This window comes from Schistocerca cancellata, chromosome 2 (genome assembly GCF_023864275.1).
Source record: "Schistocerca cancellata isolate TAMUIC-IGC-003103 chromosome 2, iqSchCanc2.1, whole genome shotgun sequence".
NCBI lineage: Eukaryota > Metazoa > Arthropoda > Insecta > Orthoptera > Acrididae > Schistocerca > Schistocerca cancellata.
This window is the reverse complement of record NC_064627.1, coordinates 740959686-740983810: the sequence shown is the minus strand read 5'-3', so window position 1 is coordinate 740983810 and position 24125 is coordinate 740959686. Positions and strand designations below refer to the sequence as shown.

Below are 24125 nucleotides of genomic sequence, written 5' to 3'. Positions count from 1 at the left end.
ACATAAAAGTACCTCTTGCAAGAGGATATCTGGTATAGGACAAAATACACATTAATAGGTATAGAAAAATTTACATTAAAAATATGGTAGATCTTAATAGCTAAATGAAAGACACAGTAATGTTAACAGTGATTGTGAGTATCGTAATGCACAATAGCACATCAAATTAGTAATGAAAAAACCAATTACAGTTAACTCTACTGAAATATTCTTCTACCGAATAGAAGGAATTATGTAATAAATACTGTTTGAGCTGTTGTTTAAATTTGGGTAGCTTGTGGATAAGTAATTTCAGTGATGGTGGGAGAGCATTGAACACCTTGCAGCTCACGTAATGGACTCCTTCTTGTACAATAGTAAGGTTTTTTGATTCATAATGGAGGTCCATCTTCCTCCTGGTATTGTGGGTATGGTATGAATCATGGTGAGTATGAGTTTCTTGAATAGAAGGTGAAGGAGAGAGTGAAGGATAGGGGTGAGAGGACATGACTATAAACAAAACTCTGTGTAAGCAAACCACTACAAAAACTGTTGGTACATTATTTTCACTCACCACATTATTTTCACTCACCAAGTATATATACTATTCAAATATTGTAGTATCTGTAGTATGAATGTTGTACAAGGTTTCAATCTGTTAACAACCATGTACGTGTCTTGAAATGTTAGTTGGCAGACACCAGTAGTGTTTAAAATGACAGAAGAGATTTAGGTTTCTGGTTGAAACTGTGAGCCAGACAATGAGACACTTCCAGGAAACTTATTTAGATGTGCACTATATGTGAAACGTAGAGTCCTTGAGTGTCTGCTAGAGTATGTAAATCTGTTATGACCCTAAACGAGGAGGCAAAACCTGTGCAAAAGTTATTTTTGTCTCTTATTGTGATTGTGTAAAACACAGTTAAGCTAAAACTGATTTTTATTATCAACAACAAAAACCACTGAAAAGTAAACAAATTGAGATGTAAGTGTAAGAATTCCTAGATCTTTTAGTAGTTACCTATTGTACACAGTATTCTTACTGCTTGCTTCAACTGAATAAAATCCTTGGCTGCCACTGTGAGGATGTGATCATTGAATATGGTGGCCAATGATTTGAAAGTGTCACCATTTCTGTCAGAGCTATTTTATGGGGGTTCAATTTCGTTTGGGGAACTTTTTTTGTTTGTTTCTTGTTTAACAGTGTTCCAAATAGTGTTTATCATGTTTCTGAAGTGTTTTATTTTTCTGAGCATAGTAAATAAGTTTTGGATTTTTCATTACAGACTATACAGTATTGCTAGACATGAAGTTTTAATTCTTGACTACACCATGTTCTCAGAATGACATAGTGTTCTCTCTCTCTCTCTCTCTCTCTCTCACTCTCTCTCTCTCTCTCTCTCTCTCTCTCTCTCTCTCTCGAGCAAGGCACTTTAAACCCAGGAGCTATATTTATTTTAAGGAAAAGCTAGGCTCCAGGTGCTGTAGGGAAATGTTTAAGAAAGAGTTACACTGCCTGCATTATAAGTCTGTTCTCAGCCTTCTTCCCTTTATATTTCACTGAAGACTGTCATAGAATCATTGTCTATTATTCTGTACTGGTGAGTATATTTTATTATTGACATTTGACCACCATGTTCAACCAAATCACTGCAGGTTGTGTTTAAAGTGCCTCCTATCTAACTCCATTTGCATAAATAGCCAATCTTCCTTTCTTCTTATTAGTTCCACACTAGTACTATACTAGCTTGTATCTATCAAGATGAATCTGCAGTTTCATTGATTGCCATGTGATGTTCTGACATGCACAACAAATCTACTGAAATTCGATGTATCTTTTCATTTTCTTGTATGGATATGAGAAGCCAATCCTTTATTTTAATGAGGCTTCTGGTGTTCAGATGGAAGACACTAAATTCATTTCCTTCAGTGGCCTTGGGTGGGTCCATATTTGCACTATTTTGTTTTGCTATTAGCTGTTTCATCTATAACTATATTTTGACAGCAGCTCCACTGTTCACATTAATTTACTCTTCAAAAGGCTAGGGAACACTCTGGAAATCACTGAGGTAAGATGGATATTGCTTTGTTCAGACTGGATGCAAGTAGCCTCTAACACAGGCATGCAGATGCAAACGTTGCTGAGGATGATGGCGACCAAATGAGACATCACTGAGGTTTATCCTGTCATGAATGTTCACAGCAGAGGATAAAAACATGAAACTGCAACTCTAATCTATTATGTAACTGCTGATGGCATGTAGATGTATGAAGGTGCATTGACATCTCAGCATACCTTCTAGGTGCTTCACTTTATTTGTGAGGCAAATGTATAAGTATGTTCTGGGGAAAGATCATTTTTGTATTTGGCACTGATAAAGGGTAATATAGTGACTCGAAGAAACACGTCATGGTCATATTAAGAGCTACATATAGAGAATGAAAATACAGACTCTATGGCAGCTGTATTTGGCCTCAGGAGCGAGTGAGCTTTGTTATTTCTGAAATCACATTGAGTTAGTAAATACTGCAGACGTGCCAGGGCGATGTGAACGGATACACTTTGTGCAATTAATTGTATTTTAGTGACCCTATTTGAGATGTTTGTATGGCTCCTATGAAAAATTGCCAAACACGCTATATGTTAGGTGTCTGCTAGAGTTGTGAAACTACCGTAGGCTACCATAAGTAAGTGTAGACTACAGTAGTTTTCCTAGTTGATTTGGTCAGTTAAGATCATTACCTGTATGTTAGGTGTGTTGTGTACCTATCGAGCATTACCTCATAACGGTTGCTTTCTTTATGTATGTCTGTCTCACTATATGCCCTAAAAACCAGAAGTGGTGAACCATCTAGAAAATGAATGAGTGTATGTAAAGGGTGAGCAAATCTATAGAACTTTTTTTTTTTTTTTTTTTTCTAGACAGTTATCCTCCCGTCAAAAATTGACAGTATTTATAGCAAAATTGAAATTCTCAGTGTTTAATTCAGTGTTTATTAAAATATTGTTGATTTATAACATGGAACAGAGGGATGTTGTAAAAGTAAAGAAAACAATAGATTTATCTTACAGCACTAGAAAATGCAGTTTCTTTGGGAGGGGGGGGGGGGTGAGAGAGAGAAAGAGAAGTGTGTGTGTGTGTGTGTGTGTGTGTGTGTGTGTGTGTGTGTGTGTGTGTTTGTGTGTGTGTGAAAGAGAGAGAGAGAGAGAGAGAGAGAGAGAGAGAGAGAGGCAAAACAAAAATGTATTAGCCATTGCTTCAGTACTCCATTAAACTTGTATAATTTTTTTTTCTGTTATTCATAAACAACTTTCACATTTATCAATAATAACAGGAACTCTTGCCTTTGATCATGATGAAGAATGTTCTGTTGAGATATTCTGTTGAGTACAAACTAATGATAATAATTATATATATATTTTCTGCATGTAATATTTTTACATCAAAATTAAATTATTTGGTTACATAAAAGTTACAGTTTGTACAGAAACCAGGTGGCAGTTATAAGAGTCGAGGGGCAATGAAAGGGAAGCAGTGGTTGGGAAGGGAGTCAGACAGGGTTGTAGCCTATCCCCGATATTATTCAAGCTGTATATTGAGCAAGCAGTAAAGGAAACAAAAGAAAAATTCGAAGTAGGTATTAAAATCCATGAAGAAGAAATAAAAACTTTGAGGTTCACCGATGACATTGTAATTCTGTCAGAGACAGCAAAGGACCTGGAAGAGCAGCTGAACGGAATGGACAGTGTCTTGATAGGAGGATATAAGATGAACATCAACAAAAGAAAGACAAGGATAATGGAATGTAGTTGAATTAAATTGGATGATGCTGAGGGAATTAGATTAGGAAATGAGTCACTTAAAGTAGTATAGGAGTGTTGCTATTTGGGGAGCAAAATAACTGATGATGGTCGAAGTAGAGAGGATATAAAATGTAGACTGGCAATGGCAAGGAAAGCGTTTCTGAAGAAGAGAAATTTGTTAACATCGAGTATACATTTACGTGTCAGTAAGTCGTTTCTGAAAGTATTTGTATGGAAGTGAAACGTGGACAATAAATAGTTTAGACAAGAAGAGAATGGAAGCTTTCGAAATGTGGTGCTACAGAAGAATGCTGAAGATAAGATGGATAGATCACATAACTAATGAGGAGGTATTGAATAGAATTGGGGAGAAGAGAAATTTGTGGCACAACTTGACTAGAAGAAGGGATTGCTTGGTAGGACATATTCTGAGGCATCAAGGGATCATCAATTTAGTATTGGAGGCCAGCATGGAGGGTAAAAATCGTAGAGGGAGACCAAGAGATGAATACACTAAACAGATTCAGAAGGATGTAGGTTGCAGTAGGTACTGGGAGATGAAGAAACTTGCACAGGATAGAGTAGCAGGGAGAGCTGCATCAAACCAGTCTCTGGACTGAAGACCACAACAACAATAAAAGCACAGAAGTTACATGATCAGCTGATTTTTATTACTTGTAAAATGCAATTTATATTTTTTAAGTATATAAAATTCTAGTGTATGCAATTGATCAAGATTGGTTCTAGGACCTCTGTAAAGGTGTGTGACCTAATGTTCTGCTTGTAAATATCATTGGTGTTATGATTTACAATAACATTAGCCATTGCTAATCACACACAGAAACTACAGTACTATTTAGGACCATAGCTGGAGCCAGCAAGCCAGCAGGAGGTGTTTTCTGGAAGCTAGGTTACATGTAGCTATACTATTCATCAGGCTCCTTGTTCACCTCATTACATAATTTGTCAGAATACTAGTTTGAGAGATGAAATAGTGAAGGCAGTAGAGGATCAAGTAGGTAAAAAGAATAGGGCTACTAGAAATCATTGGGTAACAGAAGAAATATTGAATTTAATTGATGAAAGGAGAAAATATAAAAATGCAGTAAATGAAGCAGGCAAAAAGGAATATAAACGTCTCAAAAATGAGATCGACAGGAAGCACAAAATGGCTAAGCGGTGATGGCTAGAGGACAAATGTAAGTATTAGAGGCATGTACCACTATGGGTAAGATATATACTGCCTAAAGGAAAATTAAAGAGACCTTTGGAGAAAAGAGAACCACTTGTATGAATATCAAGAGCTCGGATGGAAAACCAGTTCTAAGCAAGGATGGGAAAGCAGAAAGGTGGAAGCAGTACATAGAGGGTCTATACAAAGGTGATGTGCTTGAGGACGATATTATGGAAATGGAAGAGGATGTAGATGAAGATGAAATGGGAGATATGATACTGCATGAAGGATTTGACAGAGCACTGAAATACCTAAGTCGAAACAAGACCCCAGGAGTAGACAACATTCCATTAGAACTACTGATAGCCTGGGGAGAGCCAGCACTGACAAAACTGTACTATCTGGTGAGCAAGATGTATGAGACAGGTGAAATACCCTCAGACTTCAAGAAGAATATATTAATATCAATCCCAATGAAATCGGGTGTTGATAGGTGTGAATATTATCGAACTATCAGCTTAATAAGTCACCGCTACAAAATACTAACATGAATTCTGTACAGACAAATGGAAAAACTGGTAGAAGCCAACCTTGGGGAAGATCAGTTTGGATTCCATAGAAATGTTGGAATACATGAAGCAATACTGACCCTACGTCTTATCTTAGAAGATAGATTAAGGAAAGGCAAACCTACATTTCTAGCATTTGTAGACATAGAGTAAGCTGTCGACAATTTTAACTGGAATACTCTGTTTCAAATTTTGAAGGTAGTAGGGGCTCAAATACAGGGAGCAAAAGGCTATTTACAATTTGTACGGAAACCAGATGGCAGTTATAAGAGTCAAGAGGCATGAAAGACAAGCTGTGGTTGAGAAGGGAGTGAGACAGGATTTTAGCCTATCTCTGATGTTATTTAACCTGTATATTGAGCAAGCAGAAAGGAAATAAAAGAAAAATTTGGTGCAGGAATTAAAATGTATGGAGAAGAAATAAAAACTTTGAGGATTAGAGTAGGAAATGAGACACCTAAAGCAGTAGATGAGTTTTGCTATTTGGGGAGAAAAATGACTAATGGTAGTCGTAGTAGAGAGGATATAAAATGTACACTGGCAATCGCAAGGAAAGCGTTCCTAAAGAAGAAAAATTTGTTAACATCGAGTATAGATTTAAGTGTCAGGAAGTCATTTCTGAAAGTATTTGTGTAGAATGTAGCCATGTATGGAAGTGAAACATGGAAGATAAATAGTTAGGACACGTATTGAATACAAGCTTTTGAAATATCTTGTTGCAGAAGAATGCTGAAGATTAAATAGGTAGATCACATAATGAATGACGAAGTACTGAATAGAATTGGGGAGAAGAGAAATTTGTGGCACAACTTGACTAGAAGAAGGAATCGGTTGGTGAGACATGTTCTGAGGCATCAAGGGATCATCAATGTAGTACTGGAGGGCAGCGTGGAGGGTAAAAATTATAGAGAGAGACCAAGAGATGAATACACTAAGCAGATTCAGAAGGATGTAAGTTACAGTAGGTACTTGGAGTTGAAGAAGCTTGCACAGGATAGAGTAGCATGGAGAGCAGCATCAAACCAGTCTCTGGACTGAAGACCACAATAACAACAACTAGTTAGAACCTGAGAAGATTTCAGTATGGTTACACACACACACACACACACACACACACACACACACACACACACACACACACACACACACACGCATGCGTGCGTGAACTAATTTGGGATACTACACGTAATAATGAGAGGAACATGTTCTCAGAGGCCTTAATGCTGTAATGCAAACTAGTGATAAATCTTGAGTTAGCTACAGCCAAATAGTCATGAGAGAAGTTCGTTTTTTGCATACCAATGATTGTAAGCTAACAATAAGTAAGCAGAAAAAATAGTAGCTATTATTAAAAGGAAAGTTTCATCGAAATCAGCATATCAGTGAAAGAGTATCTTAGTGAGACACATTATTCATTTATTTTATTTATTTATTTTTTTTTTTTTATTCCAAGTAACCATTTGGACGGTGTGATAAATCAACAATGTTTTTGCTCTTTTGCTTTCAGCAGCAGTTTCTTTTGTGTCCACACTTCTTACTTCTTTGAAGATGTTGTACCTTCTTATCTTGTCGAATTTTTCCAGTTCTTGGTTTTCTTATGTCCTGAAAATCTCTTTTCTGTTGCTTCTTTAAAATGTGTTTTGTTTCTGTTGTGTCCAAGTTGACTCCTACATTTTTGATATCTCTTACTACTTCTCTCAGCCATATGATTTTAGAATTTTAATTGCTTAATAAGTCAAAAGATTTGTTTAGTTATTTATTCTGTCATTGTTCACCCTACATGTGTGTCCATAGAACTTAAATCTCCTTTTTGTCATTGCATCTGTTATCTTTTAAACTTTCAGACATAGTTCTGTATTGTATCTTAATGTGTATCCTGATTCACTGCTGCTTTTGAGTCCTAGCATTTTTCCCATGATTCTTCTTTCAGTTTCTTTTCTAATTTTTTTGTGCTCGCTCTTCATATTTAGTTTAAAGAGTTTCTGCTGCATAGAGTATTTCTAGTCTTACCACTGTTTTTTAGTGGTTCAGTTTTGTATTCCAGTATAAAAATTTTTAATATATATTATTTCTTGTTATTTGAAAGGCCCACTCCATTTTATTTATTCTAGTTTCTGTTGCTGTCTTTTTCATCATGTTGTTTGAGATCTGTTCTCTTAAATACATAAAACAGTCTACTTTAGGTATTGTGTTGTTATTTATTTTAAGCTTTTGAGGGGCAATGTTGATATGTGCTATGAACTGTGTGTTTTCAAATGATATTTGTAGTCTTCCTTTTGCTGCTTGACATTGTAGTTTCTTAAATTGTTCTTGTGCACTTTCAAGTGAGTCTGTTATAATTACCACATCATTTGCAAATACTTGTTTGGCTTTCTTCCTACTTGTACTCCTTTAGTATTTATGGTCTTCCTCCAGTCTCTAACCTCTTTTTGTCTTACTCCTGATTTTATTTCAAAATTTTCTGACATTTCTCCCATAAATGTTACATTTGATGTTGTTTTGTTATGTAGTCCAGGCTGAAAATGTCAACTAATATTTTTCTGTAAATAGTATACAACTTTGTAAAATCTACAAATGTTACCACATATTTCACGACTCTGATTTTCCTAATTTTTAGGATGTGCTTTAAGTTTATGACTTGTTCTACACATGATCTGCTCTTCCTGAACCCTGCATCATACTTCTCAGGCTGTGGATCAGTTATTTCTTCAGCTCTGCTTAAAAATTCCTGTGACCGGATCTTGTAGGTCACTGGCAAGAGAGAGGTTTGTATATAATTGTTAGGATCTGTTTATCTCCCTTTTTATGTAAGAGGTGTATTATTGCAGGTGTCCATTCGGCTGCTAGGTATGTTTGTTTCCCAGTTTTCTTGAATTATGTTTGTTAGGCACCATATTGTCGCTAGATCCCCCACCCCCTTCCCCCAGGGGGCTCACATCATTTTTCTGATTATGTGCTTGGCGAACACAGAGTGCCAACCCTTGCAGTGCTACTTACTTTTCAATGCTACATGTCCATCCTTCTACTATTCCTTTTCTCCTTGCCTTTCCATTGGACAGTTTTCTTGATGCCGAATCTGCTTGGATTTGGTCTCTGTTTTTGGACACTTAGGTTTCCTCAGCTGGGGACTGGAGGGGGCCACCAGTCCCTTGTCACCATAAGCTGTGGGCTTGCTTCAACAATGAATGTGTGGCGCAACAGTGGAATGTTTTGTGTCACAGGAAATGGGGATCTTGGCTTGGATTTCAAAAAGAACTCTCTGAATCTCAAGATGTTATGTGTGCCAATGAGATGCATGGCTGTTGAGGTGGAGCAGTCATTAGCGAGCAACCTCTGGGGAACCTTGCTGCACCTCAGTTGCATACGGCTTACAAAGGCAAGCTAGGCTCTGTCTGGATGCGCATTCCATCCTGGAACACCATGAAATGACCCACTTTCATGTGCTGGTGGCCGCAAGGCCCCAGTAATCTCTTCAAGTGGAAAAGATTATTACAATGTAGAGAGATACAAACACACAGTATTTCCTTGCCCGGCTATACTATGGGAAGAGGAACAAGCTAGACGTCTGGGAGCAAAATGCTTCACCCAGTACTGATAGGAATACTTTTACTGCAATGAAACCATTATTTTTTGTCAAAAACATCGAAGATAAATTTGGCAACATTGAGCCTCTGGGAAAAATATGCAATGGTTCGTCGTTAATTAAAACTTCCTCTGATGCCCAGTCTACGGCATTTCAGTCATATGATCATCTGGGTGAGATTCCTGTTACCATTGCGCCACCAAAATCTTGAACATAGTGCAAGGAATAATCTTTCACAGAGATCTTACACTCCAAACAGATGAGAAGCTCCAGACCAAACTCCAGCAGTGAGAAGTACATTTTATCAGACACATAGTTGAAGTAATGATTTACAGGTGTATTATGAAACTGTATGTCTCACCATCTGTGAGGTCCTCCAGATGTTTGCACTTGTCATCCCACTGTATGGTGGACCCAAAATGTGGCAGCTGTGGATGAACACTCCACAAAGATAGTCCACATGAACATCCACCTTTGTATGTCAACTGCATGGAATGTCAGCCCCCACTTTCACCAGTTTGCCCAGTTTTCAAGAAAGAACAGAAGATCCAGGAATACAAATCTGTTGACTACCTGTTGTATACTGAGGCAAGAAAGAAATATGAACACACATGTCTTGTGGATATTATAATCAGTTACAGTAATATTATGATCGTTACCCTCGCCACCTCAACCTTCCCCAAACCAGATTTCTCACTACACTCCTGTGCCATGTTTCCCGCAGTATTGTCTTCAGGAACCATTTCACACACCCTCCCGGCCTGGAGAAGCGTTCTTCTTCACCATCAACCGGTAACAGGCTCCCCAGCAGGCCCGGGGGCTAGAATAGGATTGAGGTATTCCTGCCTGTCGTAAGAGGCAACTAAAAGGAGTATCACAGCTTTCAGTCTTTATGTGTAGGTCCCCTGTAGGGTTTGACCAGTTTTCAAAATTTTCCTGAAGAGAGAGCCAATTGCGGAAGGGCGCCTTACGTGGTGCATTGTATCCATCATGCATTGAGATCTTTAGCCCACTTTCTCATCGTGGCATTGCAGTCCTGTTCATCGTCATCTCTTGAGCGAGGACACCTTCCTGGGTGCATTTTCCTCCATCCACTATGCAGTGTGATTTTCTGCACCGACAAGGACCGTGGAATTTTTTGCACCTCATACACAGCACAGTAGCCAATACCTTGTAGTGGTGCCACCATGTACCCTGTTGGTTGTATCCCCCTGACAACACAGGGATCACTCTGTTGATGCCTGTGCTGTTAACTCCCCACATATGCCGTGGAGTAAATGCCCATCTCCCTGGGGCATCGGGACTCCTGGCAATGGCCATCCTGCCAGGCGGTCCTTGCTGAGACTGGGTGGTGCCCATGGGGAGGGCCTCTGGTGCCCATGGGGAGCGCCTCTGGTCGGAGTGGGCGGCATCAGGGCAGATGACACACCATAAAGCATGGTACGTCATCTCTTGCCGGTGGTCTGCTGTCCGCATTCCCTAAGCGGGCAGAGTATAACTTCAATGGTAAGAAATATGACCCCAAATCATTCCCCTCCCTGGCCACACCACAGGAGGAATGCCAGGCCAAGGATGGCAGTGATGCTTATTCGCTGGACCTTCTTTTGCAGTCTGATGACGAGTTGCGCGAGGTGTTCATTTCGTACGGCGCGTCCATAGGGGTGCGAGGGATAATCAGGTTAAAAAACTTTCTGGCAGATTAAAACTGTGTGCAGGACCGAGATTCAAACTCAGGACCTTTGCCTTTCGCCGGCAAGTGCTCTACCATCTGAGCTACCCAAGCTCGACTCACGATTCGTCCTCACAGCTTCAATTCTGCCACTACCTCGCCTCCTATTTTCCAAACTTCACAGAAGCTCTTCTACGAAGAGAAATCCAAAAGAAGGTCCCCCAAGACCAAAGGAATTGCTGTGGCACCCACACCACCACTATCTACTGAGGACCTAGATCTCACTGGACCCTCAGACACAATGGATAATATAGACTGCTCAGGTAAAAAGTCAGTGGCAGCAGGTGATCCTGTGGCGTAAACTGCTTCATTGAATGTTTCATGCCTTCCCAGTCTCACGATGATGTCATCTTCCAGTAGAATTGCGACGTTTTTTTCCACCGCCTGACTGAGCTACGGCAACTGTTAAGCCTTACACCTGCTTTCTGCATTGCCCTCCAGGAAACCTGGTTCTTGGCAATCCGGACCCCTGCCCACCGCGGCTATAACAGATACTACAGGAACCGTAGCGACTATAATTGAGTGTCAGGTGGAGTTTGCGTTTAGGTCCTGAACTCAATCTATAGTGAAAATGTGCCCCTTCAAGTGGCTGTGAGAATAAGAACGATGTCTGCAATGTATATCTTCCTCCAGATGGTGCAGTATCCCTGAATGTATTAACTGCACTGATTGATCAGCTCCCTAAACCTTTTCTACTTTTGGGAGATTTTAACACCCATAACCCCTTATGGGGTGGCACCGTTCTTACTGGCCGAGGCAAAGATGTTGAAACTCTGCTGTCTCAGTTCGACCTCTGCCTCTTAAATACTGGGGCCGCCACACATTTCAGTGTGACTCATGGTAGTTGCTTGGCCACTGATTTATCAATTTGCAGCCCAGGACTTGTACCATCTATCCACTGGAGAGCACATGACGACCTGTTTTGTAGTGACCACTTCCCCATTTTCCTGTCACTGCCCTGGTGTCAGGCCCACAGATGCCTGTCCAGATGGGCTTTAAACAAGGTGAACTGGGAAACTTTAACCTCTGCTGTCACCATTGAATCTCTCCCTCACAATAACATTGATGTGATGGTTGAGCAGGGGACTACAACAATCGTTTCTGTGGCAGAAAACACGATCCCTCGCTCTTTAGGGTACCCCCGGCAAAAGGCACTCCCTTGGTGGTTGCCAGAAGTCTCTGAAGCAATGGAGTGTCAATGAGCCCTACAGCGGCATAAGCAGTACCCTTCCCTGGAGCACATCATAACCTTTAAACGGGTCTGTGCCCGAGTTCCCCAACATATCAAATGACGCAAGCAGGAGTGTTGGGAGAGATATGTCTCAACCATTGGGTGCCATATGTCCCCTTCCCAAGTCTGGGCAAAGATCAAACATTTTTTTGGGTACCAGACCACAACAGGTGTTCCTGGTGTTAACATAAATGGCGTGTTACCTACTGATGCAAATGCGATTGCCGAGCACTTTGCTGAGCACTGTGCTCTAGCGTCTGCATCAGAGAATTATCCCCCTAGCCTTTCGCACTCTCAAACAGCAGCTGGAAGGTAAAGTCCTTATGTTCACCACACACCACAGTGCATACTATAATGCCCCATTTACAGAATGGGAGCTCCTCAGTGCCCTTGCACATTGCCCCGACACTGCTCCTGGGCCAGATCAGTTTCACAGTCAGATGATTAAACATCTCTCATCTGATTACAAGTGACATCTCATTGTCATCTTCAAATGGATCTGGTGGGACGGCGTCTTTCCATCGCAGTGGCAGGAGAGCACCCTCATTCTGGTGCTCAAACCTGGTAAAAACGCATTTGATGTGGATGGCTATTGGCCCATCAGCCTCACCAACATTCTTTGTAAGCTGCTGGAATGTATGTTGTGTCAGCAGTTGGGTTGGGTCCTGGAGACACGTGGCCTACTGGCTTCTGCCAGGGTCACTCTACCACTGATAAAAGTTCCCCCCCCCCCCCCATATCCAGGAGAATGGGGTCCCATAGGGCTCTGTATTGAGTTTGTCTATTTTTAATGGCCATTGATGGTCTTGCAGCAGCTGTAGGGCTGTCCGTCTCACCTTCTCTGTATGAAGATGACTTCTGTATATTGTACTGCTCCACCAGTACTGGTGTTGCTGAGTGGCACCTACAGGAAGCCATCCACAAAGCGCAGTCATGAGCTCTAGCCCAAGGTTCCCAGTTTACAGCCACAAAGTCGTGTGTTATGCACTTCTGTCAGTGTCGTACCGTTCATCCAGAACCAGTGATGATCCACTCAGTGTAGTGGAGACTTATCAATTCTTATGACTGGTTTTTGACGCCCGATTGACTTGGCTTCCTCACCTTCATCAACTTAAGCAGAAGTGCTGGCAGTACCTCAATGCCCTCCACTGCCTGAGCAACACCAACTGGGGTGCAGATCGCTCTATGCTGCTGCAGCTCTACAGAGCCCTTGTTAAGTCCTGCCTTTACTATCAGAGTGTGGTTTTTGGTTCGGCAGCGTCCTCAGCATTGCGTTTACTTGACCCAGTGTATCACTGTGGTCGTTGCCTAGCGACTGGAGCTTTTAGGATGAGTCCGGTGACCAGTGTCCTTGTGGAGGCCGGAGTCCCTCCATTGAAAATTAGGTATGCACAACTGCTGGCCAGTTACGTTGCACACATTCATAGTTCTCCAGCGTGTCTGAATCACCGTCTCCGTTATCCACAGAAAGTGGTTCATCCCCCTCATCAGCGGCCCAGGTCAGATCTTCCAATTGCAGTTCGTGTCTGATCCATTCTTTCCAAACTGGAGTCCTTGCCTTTACCACCTATACTTGAGGTCCATTCATGTACACCTCCATGGTGTCCACCTGGACCTTTCACATGGCCCTAAGGACTCAGTTAACCCCACAGCTCTCCGCTGCCACTTCCTCTTGATTCTTGACATATACCGAGGCCACAAAGTGGTTTTCATTCATGGGTCTATGGCTGATGCTCATGTTGGCTTCACATATGTCCATGGAGGACATATTGAACATCATTCCTTGCCTGATGGCTGCAGTGTTTTCACGGCTGAGCTGGTGGCTATATCTCGTGCTCTTGAGCACATCCGTTCGGGCCCTGGGGAGACATTTCTTCTGTGTACTGACTCCTTGAGCAGCGTACACGCTATCGACCAGTGCTACCCTAGTCATCCTTTGGTAGCGACCATCCAGGAGTCCATCTATGCCCTGGAACGGTCTAGTCATTCAGTGGGGTTTGTCTGGACCCCAGGTCATGTCAGAATCCCAGGCAACGAACTTTCTGACAGGCTGGCCAAACAGGCTATGCAGAAACTGCTTATGGAGATCGACTTCTCTGCAAATGACTTCTGTTCAGTACTATGCCGCAAGGTTTTGTGGCTTTGGGAGACGGAATGGCATAACCTCAGCATGCACAACAAACTGTGTGCCATTAAGGAGACTACGAATGTGTGGCAGTCCTCCATGCGAGCCTCTTGCAGGGACTCTGCGGTTCTCTGCCAGCTCTGCATTGGCCACACTTGTGTGACACATGGCTACCTCTTGTGCTGTGATGACCCACCTTGGTGTTGGTGCGGCACGCGGCTGACAGTGGCCCATATCTTGGTGAGCTGTCCTTCTTTGGCTGACCTGCGATGGACTCTTCAGTTACCGGATTCGTTGGCATTAATTTTAGCTGACAACGCCTCATCAGCTAACTTAGTTTTACATTTTATTCGTGATAATGGATTTTATCATTCTATATGTTTTAGTGTATGTCCTTTGTCCCTTTGTGTTCTGCACTCTAATACTTTTAAGGTGGATGTTTTAATGTGTCACAGAGTAGCTGGCTTTTCCTTTTTGTTCTCATTGTCAGCCAGCCACGGTCATCTGCTCTCTTGTTTTTACCCCTTCTACCTGTTTTTGCTTCTCTCTTTGGTTTCCTTTCCTGTCGGAATCCCTCTCTCGGCAACCTCCAGACTGGAGGCCCAATGCCAAACAATGGCTGCAGGAGACATGGCCTGTCAGCTCTTCATCTGTTCTGTACTCACTGTCTATAGCCCCTTGAATGAACCTAGCCCACCCACATTTATGGAGGAAAAGAAGAAGAAGAAGAAGAATGAGGACATGGCTCCTCTGATCCCCCCATGCAGTTGGATTCTGAGCTAATGTTTGTGTGTGTGGTTATATCCCCACTGGTGAGAGGCAGTGATCCTGAGGTGTGATTGGTGGTCCTTGTTCCTCCATGCCTGACTTGGCCATGTGTAATCGTTCAGTGGAATTTTAATGGGTATTTCTGTCATCTGCCAGAACTACAGCACCTTATTTCCTCCTCTTCTACTATCGTTCGCATTGCTCTCTAAGAAACAGATTTCACTGATGACCATTTTACAATGCTCCAAGGCTATCATGCATTCTTTTGGAATGGTTCTGGTTCTGAAAGGGCATTTGGAGGGGTTAAAACATTGGTTCGTACAGATGTCATCAGCGATTGGGCTCCCCTCATACTTCATTGGAGGCAATAGTGGTGCATGCACAAACAACCTCAGCAAACAACATTTGCAGTATTTATATTCCTCCAGGCAGGCCACTTCCTTATGTTGAATTGACGACTTTAATCCAATAACTCCCCACCCCCTTTTCTCCTGCTTAGGACTTCAACACATTGTCCCTTGTGGGAGAGCGCCAGTTTGTCTGTTAGGGGCCTTCTGATTGATCAACTACTCAGAGACCATGATATGTGGCTCCTCAGTGTGGTTCTCCAATGCACTGTAGTGCCGTCCATGGTAACCTTCCCGTTTTAGCTATTGATCTGACGATCTCTTTCCCCTAGTCTTGTGGTTTTGTTACATTGCTCACTACATGATGACATTTGTGACATTGACGCTTTCTGGTGAACCTGTCATTTCCTTGCTGCCTCCAAACAGACCATCTACCATGTTGAGTACTTCACAGGGCCAACCGACATTTGGAAGCCTCTATTGCTATGTTCTCTGCCTCCTGTCAGATTATATTGATTAGTTTTTGCAAGGTATCTCAGATGTGTTCATCCACACTGGGAACTGTTATTCCCTTTTGTACAGTCTTCTCTCCCCCCCCCCCCCCCCCCCCTCCACAATTGGCTGGTCCCATAGTGTATCAAAGACAATGCAATAGCTATTCAGGATTCCTGCTGAGCCTTGCAATGATTCAAATGACATCCTTCGCAGACCGACTTTATCACAAAATGAAATTTTCACTATGCAGCGGAGAGTGTGTTAATAGGAAACTTTCTGGCAAGTTAAAATGGTGTGCTGAACTGAGACTCGGTCTGGCACACCATTTGAATTTGCAACAAAGTTTCATTTCAGTGCACACTCTGCTACACAGTGAAAATTTCATTCTGGAAACATCCCCCAGGCTGTGGCTAAGCCATGTCTTTGCAGTGTCCTTTCTCTCAGTAGTGCTAGTCTTGGAAGTTTTGCAGGAGAGCTTCTGTGAACTTGGGGAGGTGGGAGACAAAGTACTGGCAGAAGTAAAGCTGTGAGGATGGGCCATGAGGCGTGCATGGGTAGCTTGGTTCGTAGAGCATTTGCCCGTGAAATGCAAAGATCCTGAGTCAGAGTCTCGGTCCGGCACATCATTTTAGTATGCCAGGATGTTTCAGCTTATCACTTTTAAGGGCCTTTGTTCTGAGGCTCACTATCTATTAAAACACATTAGGAATGAATTCTCGGAAAGCTATGTCTCCTCCCTGAAGACGTATGCCTCTTATCTCAGGCGTGAGCCAAGCCTCGTGATCTTATGGGCCACCAGCGATCAACAGCTGTTCTTAGTCTTGTCTGAAAGGGGTCCTTTGTACTGATTCATTGGTTCTTACAGAACACCTTGTGATCCACTTTGTAGCTGCATCAGTGTTCTCTTCCTATCCGGCTGCAGAACCCAATGTCTCCCAACAGTTACTGGCAGATTAGCCTGAGCAACATACTCTGTAAGCTGCCTGAAAGGATGGTTGCTTTCAGATTATAGTGGTTTCTCAAATCTTGAGGCCTCTTGTCCACTTATCGGTGTGGTTTCCGGGAGGTGTGATCCACAATCGACCATCTGGTGTGGTTGGAAGCAGCAATCTGACAGGCTTTTTCTAAATGTTATCATCTTGTTGCAGTCTGTTTTGACCGGCATAAGCCGGTGTAATCTTGTTTTACTTACCCTCCATGACTGGGGATTTTGAGGCCACCTTCCATTTTTTATTCAGCAGTTTTTATCCCACAGGTGGCTGGGTTAAAGTTGACACTTCACTCAGCTCCACACAGATCCAATAGAACAGTGTACCACAGGGCTCTGTGTTAAAAGTCACTCTCTTCCTCATAACCATCAATAACTAGTGACATCTGTTGGGTTGCTGGTCACCTCTGATTTTTGTGTATGGTGCAGCTCCCACACTGTAGCCTCTGCTGAAAACCACCTCCAAGGGGCCATCCAGTGGTCCTCTGGATGGTCCTCTGCATGCTCCCTTTCCAACAGTTTCAAATCTCTCCTACAGAAATGCAGGTAATGCATTTCTGCCATTGTACCACAGTCCATCCTGACCCAGAACTCTACTTAGATACCCAGCATCTGGATGTTGTAGCACAGTCCTGTTTGTTCGGCCTCCTTTTTGATAAAAGTCTGACTTGGCTGCCCTGTATTCATCACCTGAAGACTGGCTGCTTCCTTACCCATGTATCTAGAGATGCGGATCAAGCTATTCTTACCTCTATTTACTGGACCCTGCTTTCGTCTGTACTGGATTGTGGTTGCCAGGTTTATGGTTTGGCAGCTGCTTCAGCTTTGAAACTGTTAGATGCAGTCCACCATCAAAACCTTTTGGACTAGTCCTGTAGACAGTCTACGTGCTGAAGCAGGGATCTTTCCTCTTCAGATTTGATGGTACCATCTTATGGTCTCCTGTGCAATTGCCATTCAACAATTCTTTGATCATCCCACTTATCCCGCTCTCTTTGCATATGAGAGATGTCATCCTTGTGGTACATATCCTCAGGTGGGATTACTAGTGGGAATGCACATTGCTTCTCTGTGCCAAGACCTCCATCTCCCTTCCCTAGACTGTGCTCCCTGTGTTTTCTTGTACAGTCTCCAGTATCTGCTGCCCAGGCCACAGATTAGGACTGATCCAGGGTGCTATCTTCTTTTACACTGATGGCTCTAAAACTGTAGATCAAACAGGATATGATTTTACATCTTCTGCCAGTATCAAACATCATTTGCTGCTGGAAAAATGTAGTGTGTTTATGGCAGAGCTGATAGCCATTAGCAGAGCCCTCTATTTTATTAAATGGGCTTCTCTTGACAGTGTTTAATATGTACTGTGTCAGTGAGCAGTCTCTAGTCTATTGACCAATAACTATTCTTGTCACAGTTTGCTCTCCTATATTGGTGACCTTCTCGGTGACCTTCATTGTGCTGCCTGCCCAGTTGTCTTTCCCTGGGTTCCAAGTCATATGGGCATCCCAGGGAACTTCCACTTTTCATGAAAGGAATCCACAGTGCTTTGTTGTCTCTGCATCGGTCATACCAAGTTAACCTGTAGTTTTATTTTGTGTAATGAACCATCCCCACATTGTTGTTATAGAGACTTACATACAATTGCTTGTATCTTAATGGAATGCTAAGTATGGACTTTCTGACACATTGCCTGTAATATAGGCAGACTATTCACAGGTGATTGAACTGGTTCTCAGTTTTCTACGGGAAGGTAGTTTTTATTCTCAGGTATAAGGTTTTAATCTATCTCTGAAGAAGGGTTAGGGGGGTTGGATGGGACATCTCCTGCTGTATGCCAGGTCTGGGGGTTCCCTGACTCTCATCTCCCTGATCAGGCTACTCCTTCATCTTTTTTTACTCTGTTTTAAGCGCTATTAGATTTGGTGTGCCTCCTTTATGCTGCACCCAATTTTTTATTCTAGGTGTTGCCTGGAGTTCACACATAATATTCTTGCTCATAGCTGCAGGCGTTGAGGTATGCTTCTTGGGATGCCGTGCTGGTGTCTCAGGTATGTGAGGCCAGCTGAAATGGTAGAATGCCACCATGTCTTATCTACTGTGGATAGTCGAGTCGTCCCAGTCGCATGTTGATGGCATTGCCTGGAGTCAAAGTCTGGATGGACGCTGAAGAGCACATGCGATTGGATGGCATGGTATTGAGTGCCTGAGCTGGGCGGACCATACTTGGTGATGGCAGACTGTGCCCATGAACAAACAATTTTAAAAATGAACTTAAGTCACAAACTGGCCTTGTTCTTTCCTAAATAGAAACTGATTTTCGTATGTGAAAGTCATTTGTTACAAAACATTCCTGGGATCTATTTTGAAAGTTAACTAAGTAGATCCTTAATCAGCTGGATTAATAGTGATAACAAATAAGTGCAAAAGAGACAAATTCAACACATTTGAAATTCCACTTTACGATACGAAGAACAGACTCACAGGGTGAAGTTATAACTCATTATCTTTCGGAAAAACTATAAAAATAGCTCTATTGGTAATAATAAAAATACCTTATATGCACGTGCATAAAGTGGTTGAGTAAAACACAACTGCATTGCAAGACGCATAAATAAGTGTCTTGTGACGAAGCAAGCTGGGATATTTTTAATTCTCCTCTTGTTTTGCCATCTACCTCCTTAAAATTCATTTTTGTCTAAATACTTGAGTATAACCTGCATTTTCGTAAAATAGAAAGGATGGCCCATAGTATTAAAGAATATAACACCAGATCTAATTTTGTGCTTAGTTTTATGTATGTAATTGATTTTCTAATTTATTTTGACTATTTCTAGTTGGTATCTTTTGTTATAGGGTGAAATCAGTGATTGTTTCATAACTTAAATTCTATTGTTGACATATAACCAAATATAAATTCTGTACTAATTATAAACATTTGGATGATGAAATGCTAGTAATCTTCAAGTATCTATTTGACTCTATTTGAAAACATGTTAGCAGAGCCAGCTCATAATTAATTCCAAAGTAATTAACACTTTTGTCAAAAGTATTGTTTGCATAACAATATTTGTTAATTTCATTATTTAAACAAATATTTTAGCTTAGTGCTTGTAGTAGAAGAAACTGTTAAAAAGACAGAACTTTTTGATGTATTCAGTTAATTTAATGATTTAAGTTTTAATTGAAATTCCTGTAAATTAAACTTCGAACTATGCGCGTAGTTTCAGCCCCTATTATTGTGAAGATATATAAGGGTCCAGTTGTTGGTCACGGGACAGTCAGTCCACGGCTGAGTTTCAGACGAGTAACCTGTGTTGGTTAGAACAACAACAATGCTTCAAATTAACTGTGGAACAAATGTTAAACAATTAGGCCATGTGTAAAACCAGTGACAGTGTCTGCTCCATACGTACCTGATTATTCTTCAAGAACTGTGAACTTTGCGGTTAGGTTTTACTGCTCATAGATGTTCAACAGGAAACTATTGTAGCATTATGTGGAGGTTCGCCTGCAATCTATTAATGAGGTTTATGGAAAGATCAAACAATAGTGCACTGGTCCTATAACTGTGTGTTATTGGGGGGTTGTGTAAAAGTGAAAGTAAAAGACTGTGTAACGCAACTGTGCATATGTTGGCTACATTATTTACCGTGGTCAGTGTCCAAATTACAAAACCCATTATTCAGCCAGTGTAACAATGCAGTACGTTGACACCGAGGACAACAAATGAAGAAATGAAGCAGGTGGAACCTTTACAGTCTGAAGTAATTTTTCTGAAGCTTAGATTTGCATGAAATTAAAAAAAGTGTGACACTAGTTTCCCAGCTTTCAGATTGTTAGGAATTGAACACAGTTTTTTATTTTTCATGCTTGTGATAACTGTGTACATATTAACTTTACAGACAGGCAACTTCACGCATTCTTTCCTAGTACCTACAGTTACAATTTTGCATGAGGTAACTAGCCTCAGATTTCTAAGATTCTGTCATCGATATGGTCTTGACTAATATAAATTTTGTATTTTTTTATATCTAAATACCTTGTGATACTGTCCTTGTTTTCCCACCCCATTTGACACACACTTCCATTCTTTTTACTTATCCATGGTGGACAGCTGTGGACAGAAAAGAATGACTGCTTACCATAAAGCTAGTTCTAGCCTTTTTTAATAGTAGAAAGTTTGAAATATATATGCTATTTTTAACCATTAATTGTAAGCAAGGGTTAATTTGTTGCATCAGTTGCTGCGCAACAAATGTCTGTAAATAAATTTAACACATTGGATACACACTGCATTGTTCAAGTCATATGTAAGAACTAATTTCAGAATCCCTTAAAAGAAATAAAAGTTGTGCGTTTTGGAGGAAAACATTCAGTATATTCCAGGATATTACATTATCAGTGAGTATAGATCAAATGTCACATTTTACTCTCCTATGCTTCGGCACAGTTATGGACATTGATTCACTGAGTCACACACACACACACACACACACACACACACAGTGTATTGTGTGATTGCTGTCTTGAAAGAGAACTTTCATGGATGTGGATCAAGCCAAATTTTACATTAATATGCGAAAGCAGCTGCTGAAGTCTGTTTCTGTGAAATATGCTAACCACAAATTATGACTAGTGCTAATCTACTTTCATTATAATAATGGAAGTTACTTCTCAATTACTCAACATATGTGTGAAAATGATAGATGTAGCACTATAAATAGAATTTTGAGAAACAAAATTTTGGAAAAAATTCTATAAAATAATAGCTATTCCAACAAGGACATACAATAAAAAATTATAGATGAGTAAATGAACTGTACATACAAAGAGTACTGAAAACCAAGAGGGTATGTTTAAGAACAGGTTGTGGTACCTAGAAAATAAATCAGGAGTAATAACATATTGATCAAGTTACATAATGTAGTTAGTGAGTGAGCGATTTCAAGGAAGATGTGGGAAATCATATTGAAAAGCTCCACAATAAATCTTGAGAGGATTATACAGTAATTCTTTGTAGGCACACACAAAAATGCTTTCAAAGGCTCTAAAAGATGGCTGTGTATGGATGGTTACTTTTACTTTTGGAAAGAGCAAGACATGCAGTAGCAGCCCAAAATAACCAGTTTCGTCGTTTTCCTGGTCTTATCCTGTATCCTCATGGGGTCAGCATGTTACTTATTGGATTTGTCAATGTTGTTGTCAAAATAACTGACTGAATCAGTGTATTAAAGTCAGAATTAATCGTAGTATGTGTAAATAGTTTTTGTGTGCAATCCGGAGTGTTTAATTTTTTTGCAATATCTTAAGATTCACTGAGTTTTCAAGAGTCAGTGCTGTGTTGTGACTAAAAAAAAGTAGGACCATTGATATGATAGATGTCTAGCAGTGTTTTTTCCCCTCCTCCAGATATTGGCTCTTCTTTGTGTTTGTCACACTGTTAACAAAGAGCATTGCTGAGCATATGACCTTTAACAGTAAGATTTAAACAATCAAAAGTCCAGGATGAAATAACGACAGTATTATGAAAAGGATTGACTACTGCTCACCACACAGGGAGGAGCCATTGAGTCGCGCACACACAGATTCAAAGAAGCACAACTCAGCTCTGGCTGCTGTGGTCCAACTCAGGTCGGTGAATGAGACTGTGGTCATGTGTGTATGAGCTGTGCTTGTGTGTGTTTCTTATTTCCAAAGAAGACCTTTTGTCCGAAAGCTTAAATGTTTAGCAGTCTTTTCGTAGTACTGGCTGTGGCTCAACGCCTCATCCATGTGGTGAATAGCAATCTATCCTTTTCTCAATATTGGGAACAGTAAAATTGGTTACAGACACGAGCTCATGTTAAATTTTCAGTGCCTAAACCCGTTTTTTATTTGAACACCCCATGGATATGTATTTATTGTTAGAAATTGATTCTGACAGATGTCATATGTTTCAATGATTGTTAAAAATGCAGAGATAGATGTAATTAGGGTTTCCTGTAAGAAATCTATTGCAGAATTTTGGCTGAGATACCATAATTGAATTCATGCTTGAATTTTTTTTGTATTTAAAATGTACATAGTGGTGCTCATTAAAGTCAAAACACATAGTTGATGCAAATTTCGTATCGTAAGAGAAAAATTAGGAGCTTTTACATTTTTTATTAATTTTCAACCTTTTTATGTGTGTTTTACTTTTTTATTTTAGATCACTCTGACATGGATCATGAACCAGTTTACAGTAAAGAAGGCCTGTCCACAGCAGAGGCACTTACTCGCTTGCACCAAGATATAGAATCTGTTCTTAAGGAACATCAGTTGTGCCAGAAGAAAAGGTATTTAATCACTGTGTCTCATTAGTCCTTTTCATGAGTCTTAAGCAGAGTTCAGTTGCAATAATTTTTTTGTTTGTTTATTTTTTACAGGTTCAGTAACATATGGCATAAGCAATGGTTGAGAGATGCACTACACCATGAAAGCCGATACACCACCTTTTGTTGGACTTCTGCAGTTGCCATTCTTGCTTGCAGTTTTGCACTGTTTTTTGCATATATTGTAGATAAAAGTGACAGGTACTTCACAATAATTACACAGCATCACTTTTTATATTTATATTTATTTTATATCTCCAGGAGATTCTCATCTTAATATATTTTTTTAGGTTATGCTGTCTACTCGCACAAGGAATACTGCTTCTTCTACTATTGGTGATCAATGTATATTTGGTTTTGAGAGAGAACAAATTGCGGCACTCTGAAATGACTACAAGAATTCTTGAAATTCTTCATCAGTTAAAAGGTTTCTTGTCATTAATGTTACAATATTTTGGAAGTATCATGTACAGCAGCATAATGTTATTTCAAGCATAACTAATCATACTTTTCAATTATTGACAATGTAACGTAAATGGATAGATAAAAAATCTATTCACCAAGTGGTTTCAGGGGAACCCACACACACAAAAGGGTTTAACTTTTACAAGCTTTTGGAGCCAGTGGCTCCTCTTCCTGGCAGAAGAGTTGAAGGGGAAGGTAGAGGGGTGAAGGAAAAGGTCAGGAGAGATTTAGAGATAGGGGAACAGTTCAGAAAAGTCACCCAAAACCCTGGGTCAGGGGAGAATTACCGGATGTGATGAGAACGAAAGACAGAGTGTTTGGGAATACTGCTTGCTTCTGAGACACTGTTTCTCATTCGAACACACAATGTTGCTTGGTTACGAAGACACATCAAGAGCTGACTGTAGAACACTGGAAGTATGTTATCTGATCCGATGAACATTGTTGCTGCCTGTATATGAAAATATTCAGTGTGAACTACAATAAGCCTCCAGGGAAGGTAGGTGTGTGTGTG

The 24125-nt window shown here is 40.8% G+C and overlaps 1 protein-coding gene across 4 annotated transcripts in view; it reads left to right on the top strand.

The window, feature by feature from the left end:
* Positions 1-24125, top strand: part of LOC126162537 (transmembrane protein 94) — a 501552-nt gene that overhangs the window by 50246 nt on the left and 427181 nt on the right. For all 4 annotated transcript variants that reach the window (XM_049919114.1, XM_049919113.1, XM_049919112.1 and 1 more), the window contains 3 exons: positions 22984-23110; positions 23201-23347; positions 23437-23573. In XM_049919114.1, coding sequence (XP_049775071.1) covers positions 22995-23110; positions 23201-23347; positions 23437-23573 — 400 coding nt within the window. In that variant the 5' untranslated portion in view covers positions 22984-22994. The remainder of the gene's footprint in view (positions 1-22983; positions 23111-23200; positions 23348-23436; positions 23574-24125) is intronic.